This window comes from Procambarus clarkii, chromosome 9 (genome assembly GCF_040958095.1).
Source record: "Procambarus clarkii isolate CNS0578487 chromosome 9, FALCON_Pclarkii_2.0, whole genome shotgun sequence".
Lineage (NCBI taxonomy): Eukaryota > Metazoa > Arthropoda > Malacostraca > Decapoda > Cambaridae > Procambarus > Procambarus clarkii.
This window is the reverse complement of record NC_091158.1, coordinates 10528190-10540411: the sequence shown is the minus strand read 5'-3', so window position 1 is coordinate 10540411 and position 12222 is coordinate 10528190. Positions and strand designations below refer to the sequence as shown.

The window sequence follows — 12222 nt, the reverse complement described above, 5'->3', positions numbered from 1 at the left end:
CTATAAACAAGATTTCTGGACCTGTAAATTTATAGACCTCATCCTGGAAACATTCTTGTATCAACATGTTAAACAAGCTACGAGGATGAGGGAAGGAGACGTCCCCTCCATGCTAGATTTGATATTTACCAGGAAGGAGGAAGAAATATTTGACATTCAGTACCTTCCTCCCTTGGGTAAAAGTGACCATGTCTTTTTGGGAATAAAGTATGCAATGCGTTATAATCTGGAAGAAAATATGACGGTCGATGCAAATGAAAAACCTGACTTTAGGAGAGGATATTATGGCAACCTTAGAAAATTTTTTAGTGAGTATAATTGGACAGACTTGTTGCTAGGCAAGGAAGTGAATGAGATGTATGTCAGGTTTTGTGAAATATATGATAAAGGCACAAAAAAATTTATACCAAAACAGAGAAGCAGAACTAGGAAACAGGATTGGTTCAACAGAAAGTGCGAGAGGGCCAGAGACCAAAAGACACAAAAATGGAATCAATACAGGAAGAGGCCGAACCCCCAAACATACCAGCGATACAAAGATGCGAGAAACAACTACACGGCAGTGAGGAGAGAGGCAGAAAGAAATTTTGAAAAAGGGATTGCAGACAAATGTAAAACAGAACCAGGTCTGTTCTATAAATTCATAAACAACAAATTGTAGGTAAAGGATAATATTCAGAGGTTGAATATGGGAAATAGATTCACGGAAAATGAAAAGGAAATGTGTGAAACATTAAACGAAAAGTTCCAAAGTGTGTTTGTACAAAATGAAATCTTCAGGGAACCAGATACAATAAGAATTCCAGAGAACAACATAGAGCACATAGAGGTGTCTAGAGACGAAGTGGAAGAAATGCTCAAGGAGCTAAATAAGAACAAAGCAGTTGGTCCAGATGGAGTTTCACCATGGGTTCTGAGAGAATGTGCACCTGAGCTCAGCATTCCTCTTCAACTGATTTTTCAGGCATCCCTGTATACAGGAGTTGTAGCTGATGTGTGGAAAAAGGCTAACATAGTGCCAATCTACAAAAGTGGAAGCAGGGAAGACCCCCTTAATTATAGACCGGTATCATTGACAAGTGTAATAGTCAAAATATTGGAAAAATAATGAAAACTAAATGGGTAGAACACCTGGAGAGAAATTATATAATATCAGACAGACAGTATGGTTTTCGATCTGGAAGATCCTGTGTATCAAATTTACTCAGTTTCTATGATCGAGCAACAGAGATATTACAGGAAAGAGATGGTTGGGTTGACTGCATCTATCTGGCCCTAAAAAAGGCTTTCGACCGAGTTCCACATAAGAGGTTGTTCTGGAAACTGGAAAATATTGGAGGAGTGACAGGTACGCTTCTAACATGGATGAAAAATTTTCTGACTGATAGAAAAATGAGGGCTGTGATCAGAGGCAATGTATCGGACTGGAGAAATGTCACAAGTGGAGTACCACAGGGTTCAGTTCTTGCACCAGTGATGTTTATTGTCTACATAAATGATCTACCAGTTGGTATACAGAATTATATGAACACGTTTGCTGATGATGCTAAAATAATAGGAAGGATAAGAAACTTAGATGATTGTCATGCCCTTCAAGAAGACCTGGACAAAATAAGTACATGGAGTGCGACTTGGCAAATGGAATTTAATGTTAATAAATGCCATCTTATGGAATGTGGAATAGGAGAACATAGACCCCACACAACCTATATATTATGTGAGAAATCTTTAAAGAATTCTGATAAAGAAAGAGATCTAGGGGTGGTTCTAGATAGAAAACTATCACCTGAGGACCACATAAAGAATATTGTGCGAGGAGCCTATGCCACGCTTTCTAACTTCAGAATTGCATTTAAATACATGGATGGCGATATACTAAAGAAATTGTTCACGACCTTTGTTAGGCCAAAGCTAGAATATGCAGCAGTTGTGTGGTGCCCATATCTTAAGAAGCACATCAACAAACTGGAAAAGGTGCAAAGACATGCTACTAAGTGGCTCCCAGAACTGAAGGGCAAGAGCTACGAGGAGAGGTTAGAAGCATTAAACATGCCAAAACTAGAAGACAGAAGAAAAAGAGGTGATATGATCACTTCATACAAAATAGTAACAGGAATTGATAAAATCAACAGGGAAGATTTCCTGAGACCTGGCACTTCAAGAACAAAAGGTCATAGATTTAAACTAGCTAAACACAAATGCCGAAGAAATATAAGAAAATTCACCTTCGCAAATAGAGTGGTAGACGGTTGGAACAAGTTAAGTGAGAAGGTGGTGGAGGCCAAGACCGTCAGTAGTTTCAAAGCGTTATATGACAAAGAGTGCTGGGAAGATGGGACACCACAAGCGTAGCTCTCATCCTGTAACTACACTTAGGTAATTACACTTAGGTAATTACACACTACACACACACTACACACTACACACACACACTACACACACATTACACACACCACACACACACTACACACACTACACACACTACACACACACACACACACACACACACACACACTACACACACACTACACACACACACACACACACACACACACACACACACTACACACACACACAGTATTTTGTGCTGGCAGTCTATAATTGGCTGCACCTTGGCAGTCAACAGATCTGAAATCTTAATACCTAATCTAAACAGTTTCACACTAGCAGCAGAGTTGTAGTGTCTCAATAAATAAGATGTACTACACAAGCTGTTCTCCCACAGCCAAACTGCACAAGCCTACCTTCCACAGACAGACTGCACAACCTCACCTCACACAGGCAGACTCCACAACCTCAACCCCCCACAGGCAGACTGCATAACCTCACCTCCCACTGGCACACTGCATAACCTCACCTCCCACTGGCAGACTGCATAACCTCACCTCCCACAGGCAGACTGCATAACCTCACCTCCCACAGGCAGACTGCATAACCTCACCTCCCACAGGCAGACTGCATAACCTCACCTCCCACAGGCAGACTGCATAACCTCACCTCCCACAGGCAGACTGCATAACCTCACCTCCCACAGGCAGACTGCATAACCTCACCTCCCACAGGCAGACTGCATAACCTCACCTCCCACTGGCAGACTGCATAACCTCACCTCCCACTGGCAGACTGCATAACCTCACCTCCCACTGGCAGACTGCATAACCTCACCTCCCACAGGCAGACTGCATAACCTCACCTCCCACAGGCAGACTGCATAACCTCACCTCCCACAGGCAGACTGCATAACCTCACCTCCCACAGGCAGACTGCATAACCTCACCTCCCACAGGCAGACTGCATAACCTCACCTCCCACTGGCAGACTGCATAACCTCACCTCCCACAGGCAGACTGCATAACCTCACCTCCCACTGGCAGACTGCATAACCTCACCTCCCACTGGCAGACTGCATAACCTCACCTCCCACTGGCAGACTGCATAACCTCACCTCCCACAGGCAGACTGCATAACCTCACCTCCCACAGGCAGACTGCATAACCTCACCTCCCACAGGCAGACTGCATAACCTCACCTCCCACCCTAGGCTGCACAAGATCACCCCTCCCAAGTCATGGTACAAAAGTGACCTCCCACAGTCAGACTGCACTGCTACACCCATAGAATCATTAATGGGATATAGTTGGTATTCTAATGGGGCCCCCTTTCCATTGTACAGTTATTATACAGAAAGGTTCTCTACAGTAGGGGATATGCATTGCGGAACCAGTCATGTCTGAAATTAAAAGTGTACAAATTACCAGCGCCTGAGTGAAACTGTTGATTCTCAACTAATAGAGATGATAGTGCAAGGTATGAAGGGTGCCATGTTCATATTACACATGCAGCAGATTTTTTTAAATTTTGCCGAATGTATTGGTGTCTTACTGGCTTGCATACACTGCTTCAACCATTACACCAAATATTTGTAAATTTCAATGAAACAGCCAATTTATCTGGAGTTTGATGCCTGGGCAGAGTGAAACCTCTCTTTATACCTGGTGGTGGTGTTCACCTAGCAATAAATAGGAAGTTAGTTGACTATTCTAACTTGCATTCTGGGATAGGTAATATTTTTCCTTGGGGCACCATCCTTAAGCCTACCAGGCTTTCTATCTATGCCAACAGAAAGCCATATTTGAGAGATGTCGTCAGCCACAAAGGTCTAAGGTTTTATATACAGTACTGTAAATACTGCATGAGTTCGCTTACTTGGACTATATGAGAAGGACCTGCCCCCCCCCCCCCCCCCCTGATAAGCCGAATATCCGGATAAGCAAAATTCTTACTGGGGAAAGTACAAAAATTAACAAATTCAAAATTAATTGTACCACAACCAATGTAATATGAATTTTCACATACATTATAATTAAAAATATATCAGTATTGTAATTTAAAACAGAAACTTCAGCTTACCTTTTGGTTTGTCTTCTTAATTGATGATACACATCTTTAAGCTAAGGATTCTTGAAAAGTTACATAACTTAACCTAACCTCACACACAACACTAAAATTACTGTACAGTACATGAGCTTGGCAAGATAACCTCTCAAGAAGGTCCTTGGCTTCCTTGTGAGGCCTCACTGGTTGAAGGTCCTGACAGCTGAGTGGACAACGCTTCGGATTCGTAGTCCTGAGGTTCCGGGTTCGATCCCCGGTGGAGGCGGAAATAAATGGGCAGAATTTCTTTCACCCTGATGCCTCTGTTACCTAGCAGTAAATAGGTACCTGGGAGTTAGACAGCTGCTAGGGCTGCTTCCTGGGAATGTGTAACAAAAAGGAGGCCTGGTCGAGGACAGGGCTATGGGGACGCTAAGCCCCGAAAATCATCTCAAGCAGGTCCTTGGCTTGTTTGTTAGGACTCACTGGTTCAAGGCCCTTGGCTTGCTTGTGAGGCCTCACTGGTTCAAGGTCCTTGGCTTGCTTGTGATGCCTCACTGGTTGAAGGCACTTGGCTTGCTTGTGAGGCCTCACTGGTTGAAGGTCCTTGACTTGCTTGTGATGCCTCACTGGTTGAAAGCACTTGGCTTGCTTGTGAGGCCTCACTGGTTGAAGGTCCTTGACTTGCTTGTGATGCCTCACTGGTTGAAGGCACTTGGCTTGCTTGCGAGGCCTCACTGGTTGACAGTCCTTGGCTTCGTGAGGCCTCACTGGTTGAAGGTCCTTGGCTTGTGAGGCCTACACTGGTTGAAGGTATTTGGCTTGCTTGTGAAGCCTCACTGTTTGAAGGTCCTTGGCTTGCTGTTCTTACCAAATAAGACTCAGAGTTTAGCTGGCCTCCTGTATTTACCTAGTTGTGCTTGCAGAGGTTGAGCTCTGGCTCTTTTGGCCTGCCTCTCAACTGGCAATCACCAGATTTTTTTGTTATTCCACACATACACCCCCCCTCCCCAGGAAGCAGCCCATAGTAGCTGTCTAACTCCCACCCAGGTACCTATTTACTGCTAGGTAACAGGGGCATCAGGGAGAAAGAAACTCTGCCCATTTGTTTCTGCCATCGCCGGGGATCGATCCTCCCCTGTCCCTAGGACTACGAATCCTGAGTGCTGTCCACAAAGCCACCAGGCCCCTCCTGTGTTCATTGGCCTCTCTTATGATCAGTTCTTTGCTTTGCCTCAAGTATTGATACATGTTTCCAACTTCTGGATTAGCACAGTTGGATGAAAAATTAATTAATATATCAACAGAAGACATGAGTAAACTGAATTTCATTGTCTGTGGTGTTGGTTCCTTATTGCCATCTTCACCATTCTCCGTTTTATCGACCTTACATCAGTAACAGACTGGAGAATCTCTTCTTCGATCAAAACACCATATCCTGGGTCATTAGCATTTCTTTCAAGCCATTCATCCACATCCTATCTTTCTAAATTTTCACCAGGATTTCTGAACATTTCGCGGATCTCATCTTTAAATCCTTAAAAATTAATATCTTCCTCGTCCTCTTCATTGTTGAACGTACTTGATTCCTTTACCTCATTCCACACTTTTCCCCAGTTATAAATTGCTTCCTTGATGGAATAGATTTTTCAAATCCTCAAAAGGTTCTTTTAGCCATGTTATCCACACCAAGGTCCTCATCTTCCTCGAGAGGCAAAACCACCAAAATTTCATTGAGCATCTTTTTGATGTACAACCTCTTCGTGGCACAGATAACTCACTGATCTATTGGCTGGATGAGAGAGGTGATATTAGGAGGAAGTGCCATACTTGTTATCTTGCCTTGCATCATTAGTGGCTAAGGTGTCAATTTTGGGGTGGTCAGGTGCATTTTCAAGCAACAGCAAAGCCTGAACTTTGCTTGACCTAACTTTGTGTTTCTTAATTTGATGGCCACAAACTTCCTTGCAAAATACATCATGAAACCAAGAAGGAAAGAGTGCCTGTGTAAACCATGCATTTTTTGAACTATAAAGCACAGGCAGTTCTATAAAACTATACTATAAAGTGAACTGCCTGTTCAAGCAATGTTGCAAGGCTCTTGGTTTCTTGGATTTGCCAATACTTGGCAACACATTGGTGTGTGTGTGCCATCAGCATTGGCACACACCATGGCTGACAGCCAGTCCTTGTTAACCTTGAGGATAATGTGCCTTGGCACACTACCCTCACTCCTCAGAGCTAGAGTTTTTCCAGGCAAACACCTCCAATACAGCCAAGTTTCATCACCATTATATATTTGATAATATAAATTATTAGACAATGCATGTTTTAATTTATGTTTAAATAGTTCAACACTGCTTGTATTTGAGCTCAATTCTTCACTGACACTTTTCATCTTCACAATATTGTGTCTTCCTTTGAACCTTGCAATCCACTCATCACTTGGTTGGAAATCTGGTATCCCAAGGCTGACTGCAAACCTGCTTGCAGCATTTCTTATTTCAGCACTGTGAATTGTCACACCAGCTGTACAGTGCTGTGCAAACCACTTGTACACAGCCTCATCCAATTGTGCATTGTTTCAAGGCTTCAAATTTTTTCTACTGCACCCTCTACTAGTGCTTGCCCCCCCCCCTCACTCCCACTGGTTGAAATGTATTTCATGTACAGTGTATTTATCTCCAGAATGAGTACTGTTGTTATCAGTCATAGTCTTGGGAAAAAATTATCAAAGATCATATGAAAACCAAAACGTTAAGAAAATGTTTCCCTAATGGCACAGCACTGGTATAATGCATAGGTTGGAAGCACATGACCTGTTTAGCTTGACCAGGTCTAGATGAGTCCACTAGAGGCAGGCTAGGCATGTTACATAGGCCATCAGGCAGAAACAAAAATCCCCAAATTTTAGCAGGAAACTAGTCTTCAGCCTGTGCACATAGTTTTTAAGAAATTTGTATATGTTATAATATTAGATATTTCTTTATTTTTTTACCGTGATGAATTGTTCTAAAATAATTCTTAGTTATTCTATACAATACAGATAATAGATAATTTATATACCATACAAATAATAATAATACTCCACATGCTCCTCCTCCTCCTCCTCCAGGCAGTCCCTCCCAACTCTCTCTTGACACACCCTAACCTGAAACCACCCACTCCAGCATGTCCTATACCCCCCACACCTCGAGCCACAGCTGCACAGGACTGATATGGAATGGCCCAATGCCTGTCTGCAGTATCCGGTAAAATCTCCTGTTTTCCGGATATACTGTATGTGCAGATATGGAGAAGTTAGCAGAAAGTTATCCAAACTTATTTAAACACACTGTCTGTCTGCAGTATCCAGCCAAACCTCGAATTATCCAGATTACTATTTGGATATTGCAAAGTTCTGCCAGAAAATTATCTGGATGTGATTTTGGCCCGATTACCCAATTATCTGGTTAAGTGGAATCTAGATAAGCAAGCTCATTCAGTATATAAATAAATACAAATTTATTAATATGTTTCAGTGTTATGAGGTGTAAAGAATAAAGAAAATATATTTATCCAAAGAGTTACAACAGACCTGACAATGAGTTGGGTCATTCAATGCATAAAGTACTGGCCAAACAATAATATTGTAGCTGTATTAAACTTAACCAGATACCCATATATAACTTATAAGAGTTCTGGAATGAACCAAGGCAATTTATTATGAGTGACAAAGAAACACAGTATTGACAAAGTTTGTATTCGTCTCTACAAATACATGTACTGTAATTCATTAACATTTTATGTGGACTCAAAAATATTTTTCAGTAGTTCACTTGCCCTTCAATGCCATCTATTGATGACAGAGGTAATATTTATAACCAAGCTGCTCTATACAGTATTGGGAACTATGTTATTAAACACACAATTGCTTGTCACTCAATTAATGTCCTTTGAAGAAGATGTGAAATAGTCTCGCAGCCAAAGTGTTCGGTGTTAGTTTCAGAACCTCTCCTTGCATAAATATATCTTGTACATATTTCTGAATCTTTATGTTATGTCAGTTTTACTTACTTTCACTATTACAGTGTTTTCAACTCATAATTCTTTATCGCCAATTCACATTCATTTATAATCATAGTTCTGTACCATTAATTTACATTCATTTGCATTCATAGTTCTGTATCACAAATTTACATTCATAGTTCTGTATCACTGTTTACATTACATTCATTACAATTTCTTTACATTTCAACAATTTGCTTATTTATTAAATGTTTTTGCTTATTAATACTGTATCAATACTGTATTGTAAACGTTCATAGCTAATGTGATTTGTAATTGCCAGGGACGAACTTTGCTTACTATCCTGAGAGGACTCGGCTGGTTGTGGTGGACCCCAACCCGCATTTCAAGGCCTACTATGACAATAACAGGAAAAAGTTCCCCAACATACATTCTGAAGACATCATTGTCTCCACTGGTAAATCCATGTCTTGTATAATGCTTTGTGTGTACAGTATTTGTACAAATACTATACACAAATACCATGCACTAAAGAAACCGTGTTTCTGTCTCTGTTAATTTTTTTGCTTTCAGGTATACATTTTCAAACCTCACCAGTCCTTAAACTAATATGCTCGACTTTGCTACATAAATGCCAGGTTATATACTCTGTGAGGCGTATACACGTTGGTGTGTACATGTTGTTGTGTATGCTCTTGTGCTCTTTATATTTAACATGTTGAAGGATTTAAACAAAGGTGCTGCTTGCTGTTTATAGTTGAAGTTTATTGATTTTCTAATTGTTGATGTGTTCAGTACTCTAATTATATGTGAGGTAGTCTTTGAGTGGAAGATTCACAGGTTCATATACTCTAGGCAAGGCATGGATAGACAGCAAGCACAATAATATAGTGTTATCAGAGCCGAGCTAGGTGCATAAAGCCAGTTATCAGAGTCCTGTATATCTATGGATTTAGATAAAATTTTTATATGGCAATTAAACTGACTGTTATTTACATGTATGTTAAGAAATAACTTCTGTTCAAGTCTCAGTTTTGAATATTGTTAATTCTTAGATCTACAGAATTTGATTAAATTCCAAATAATATGTTATATTGAACAACTGTTCAATGTTAGTGAATGGGGGTTGTTGGTACTTTACCTCACTGTAATGTAGTCAGTCATCAGTTTATCAAAAAGTGTAAAGCCAGGAAGCATAAGTAATATTGTCTGTGTCACTGGATATTCAAAAGGCGCTGAATTTCATTATGATGCCAATACGAAAACAAAAGGTCAGATTGTAATCACAAAGACACAAGGTGCAGAGGAATAAATGTTTGACAGAAAAAGAGGAAGAGTAAAAGGAACATCATTCAAGAGAGCAATGGAGTTAGGGTTACCAGTAGAAGGTGGAAGAAAAGAGAGGGGAGAAGAGAAAGGAATAACCAGGGAATTGACCAGGACAAGCACCATGCAAAGGCTCCTAGAGACAAAAACAAAGGAACAAAAAGCAAAGCAAAGCAAAACAAACAAAAATTGCAAGATCAAAAGTTACCATTCATTAAATTTGGCACTAAACCACAAACCACATTTGTTATAGTTATTATACCATTGAATAACAAATATTGTATAGCAAAGATTCAGCTATGACAATAAAACAAAAAAAAAAAAAAAGTGTTGAATGTAATGAAAAGGCATTTTCTGGGCGAGTCCCGGAGGCTCCCCGGAGCTATCCATGGCCGATATGGATACCCTAACTATTTTGCATCAGTGGATGTGGGTGGAGTTCTAGGCTTACCGGGGACCACAAGCCAGAACCTGGTCCCCACACAGAGGCACGAGGAGTAATGGCCCATAGAAATGCACATGTGATTTGGAGCATTCTATATCTGCCATCGACCGGGACAGGCACCCAGAAAGGTAAGCGCCACAAAATGAACCCCTATTCTGGTTAACAACGAAAATCATCAAACGAGTGGACAGAACTCCCCAAAGGAAAAACAAACAAGCATGACGTCACACGAGCCGTGCCGCATGTCTGCGCAACTCCCCCCCCTCCCCTGGAGGGCAAAGGGGGAGCCTCAAACTCTCACGCTGGAGATCCTCACTCCAGTTCTGAGGCTGGATATCAAAAAACACAAAAAAACGCCGACCAGAGGGAGTGCGGGTTGCCAGCAGAGTCTCCGGGACTCGCCCAGAAAATGGTGTTTCATTACATTCAACGCTGGTTTTCTGGGGGAAGCCCCTACAGCTCCCCGGAGCTACCTCACCAAAGACGAAAACAGAGGGATGCATCCGGGAGGCGGTCGGTGCTCATACCACAACACGAAGTCGAGACAACAGGCTGCAACAGCCGACCCAAAGCGACATAGGCCCAACTAGGCCTAGGAACATACATGAGTGAGTGGGCAGCCGGGACCCAGTGCAACCACCAAAACAACCCTGTGCCCGAATGTCAGCCCAAGACTTGCCACCAAAGACGGCAGCAAGTGCAGCAACCCTACGGACACCAAGGGCACGAAGAGAGACCACAGGCCGGTTAGACAGAAGGACCCAGCGGACGACTGGAGACTCCGAACCCGAGAACAGGGAAAGGAAACCGGAACAACCCAAAATGCAGCCCGGCCGCAGAGGCTGTAGCGCGCAAAGAATGGCAGAAAGCTGCAACCAGACACAAGAAGAAGCACCCCGGCCAACCAACCAAGCAGCAACAACCCCAGGGACCCCTCCAGAACCAAAGGGGCCACAACAAACCAAAGGGAATAGAGAAGAGAGCACCCTGCCCTAGAGCAGGATGGCTCAGGTGGAGCATGAGCAGGCTGGAGGTGAACAACACCCGAGACAACTCGTAAACGGTGCAGAAGGAACAACAAAACCGGAGCAATCCGAAGCGGCTCCGCCAGTGCTGCACAAGACAGGGTGGCGGTATGCGGCGAGAAGACGGCCCTAAACCACCATGAGAGAAGGACAAGACCATGACAACAAAGAGCACAGTACACCTACAAAGAGACAAAAGGAAAAAGAAGGACCGCCATAAAACCCCATACTGCCGCTGAGACGAAGCATGCAGGTGGGACACATTCAAAAAGTCACCTGATCACCAAACAGATTGGCTGTCAAAGAACCAAAAGGAATGACCGCCAGGTAACCAGGAACCCAAACCCGGCGAGCCAGGGAAGAACCAATCCAGCTAAGCAGACATGACCCGTCCAGGAAGCGCAATTCCCCCCAGCCTTCCCCCCCCTCGACCAGGCCTCCACCCCCAGGAAGCAGCCCGTGACAGCTGACTAACACCCACGTACCTATTTTACTGCTAGGTAACAGGGGCAAAGGGTGAAAGAAATTCTGCCCATTGTTTCTCGCCGGCGCCCGGGATCAAACCCGGGACCACAGGATCAAGTCCAGTGTGCTGTCCACTCAGCCGACCGGCTCCCTGTATCTCTGAGCGCCTGGCGCTCTGCAGGCGGCGGGCCAGGTCTCCCGGTGACGTAACAGACCCAGGGGCGGGCACTGATTGGTCGTTCAAGTCATGTGACCTCAGCCAGCCAATCACTGGCCGGCGGGCGCCGCACACAAAATGGTGGATTTGCAGGAAGGGGGCGCCATTTTGTTGTACCTAGGGCGCGACTTTTCCCCTTTACCTACAAACTTATAATACAAATTTCTCCATAAATCAGTAACCATTTCGGTAGCCTTATACATCAAAGGATTCCCTGCATCTCAGAGAACCAGCAGGTAAGCTGATATGACTCATAAATCCGGCATATGGGAGAAATAGGAGAGGGCACCATCACAGCAGAGAATTAGATGTGTCCCCCACATAGAATCCAGAATGACCCCAAGAACCTAGGGGCGAGGACT

General features: G+C 43.2%; 1 protein-coding gene across 1 annotated transcript in view; it reads left to right on the top strand.

The window, feature by feature from the left end:
* The window catches only part of LOC123766249 (thiol S-methyltransferase TMT1A), a 44256-nt gene that overhangs the window by 23038 nt on the left and 8996 nt on the right, over positions 1-12222 (top strand). Inside the window, 1 exon segment of the mRNA XM_045755291.2 lies at positions 8705-8839. Within this exon segment, the coding sequence (XP_045611247.2) occupies positions 8705-8839 (135 nt within the window).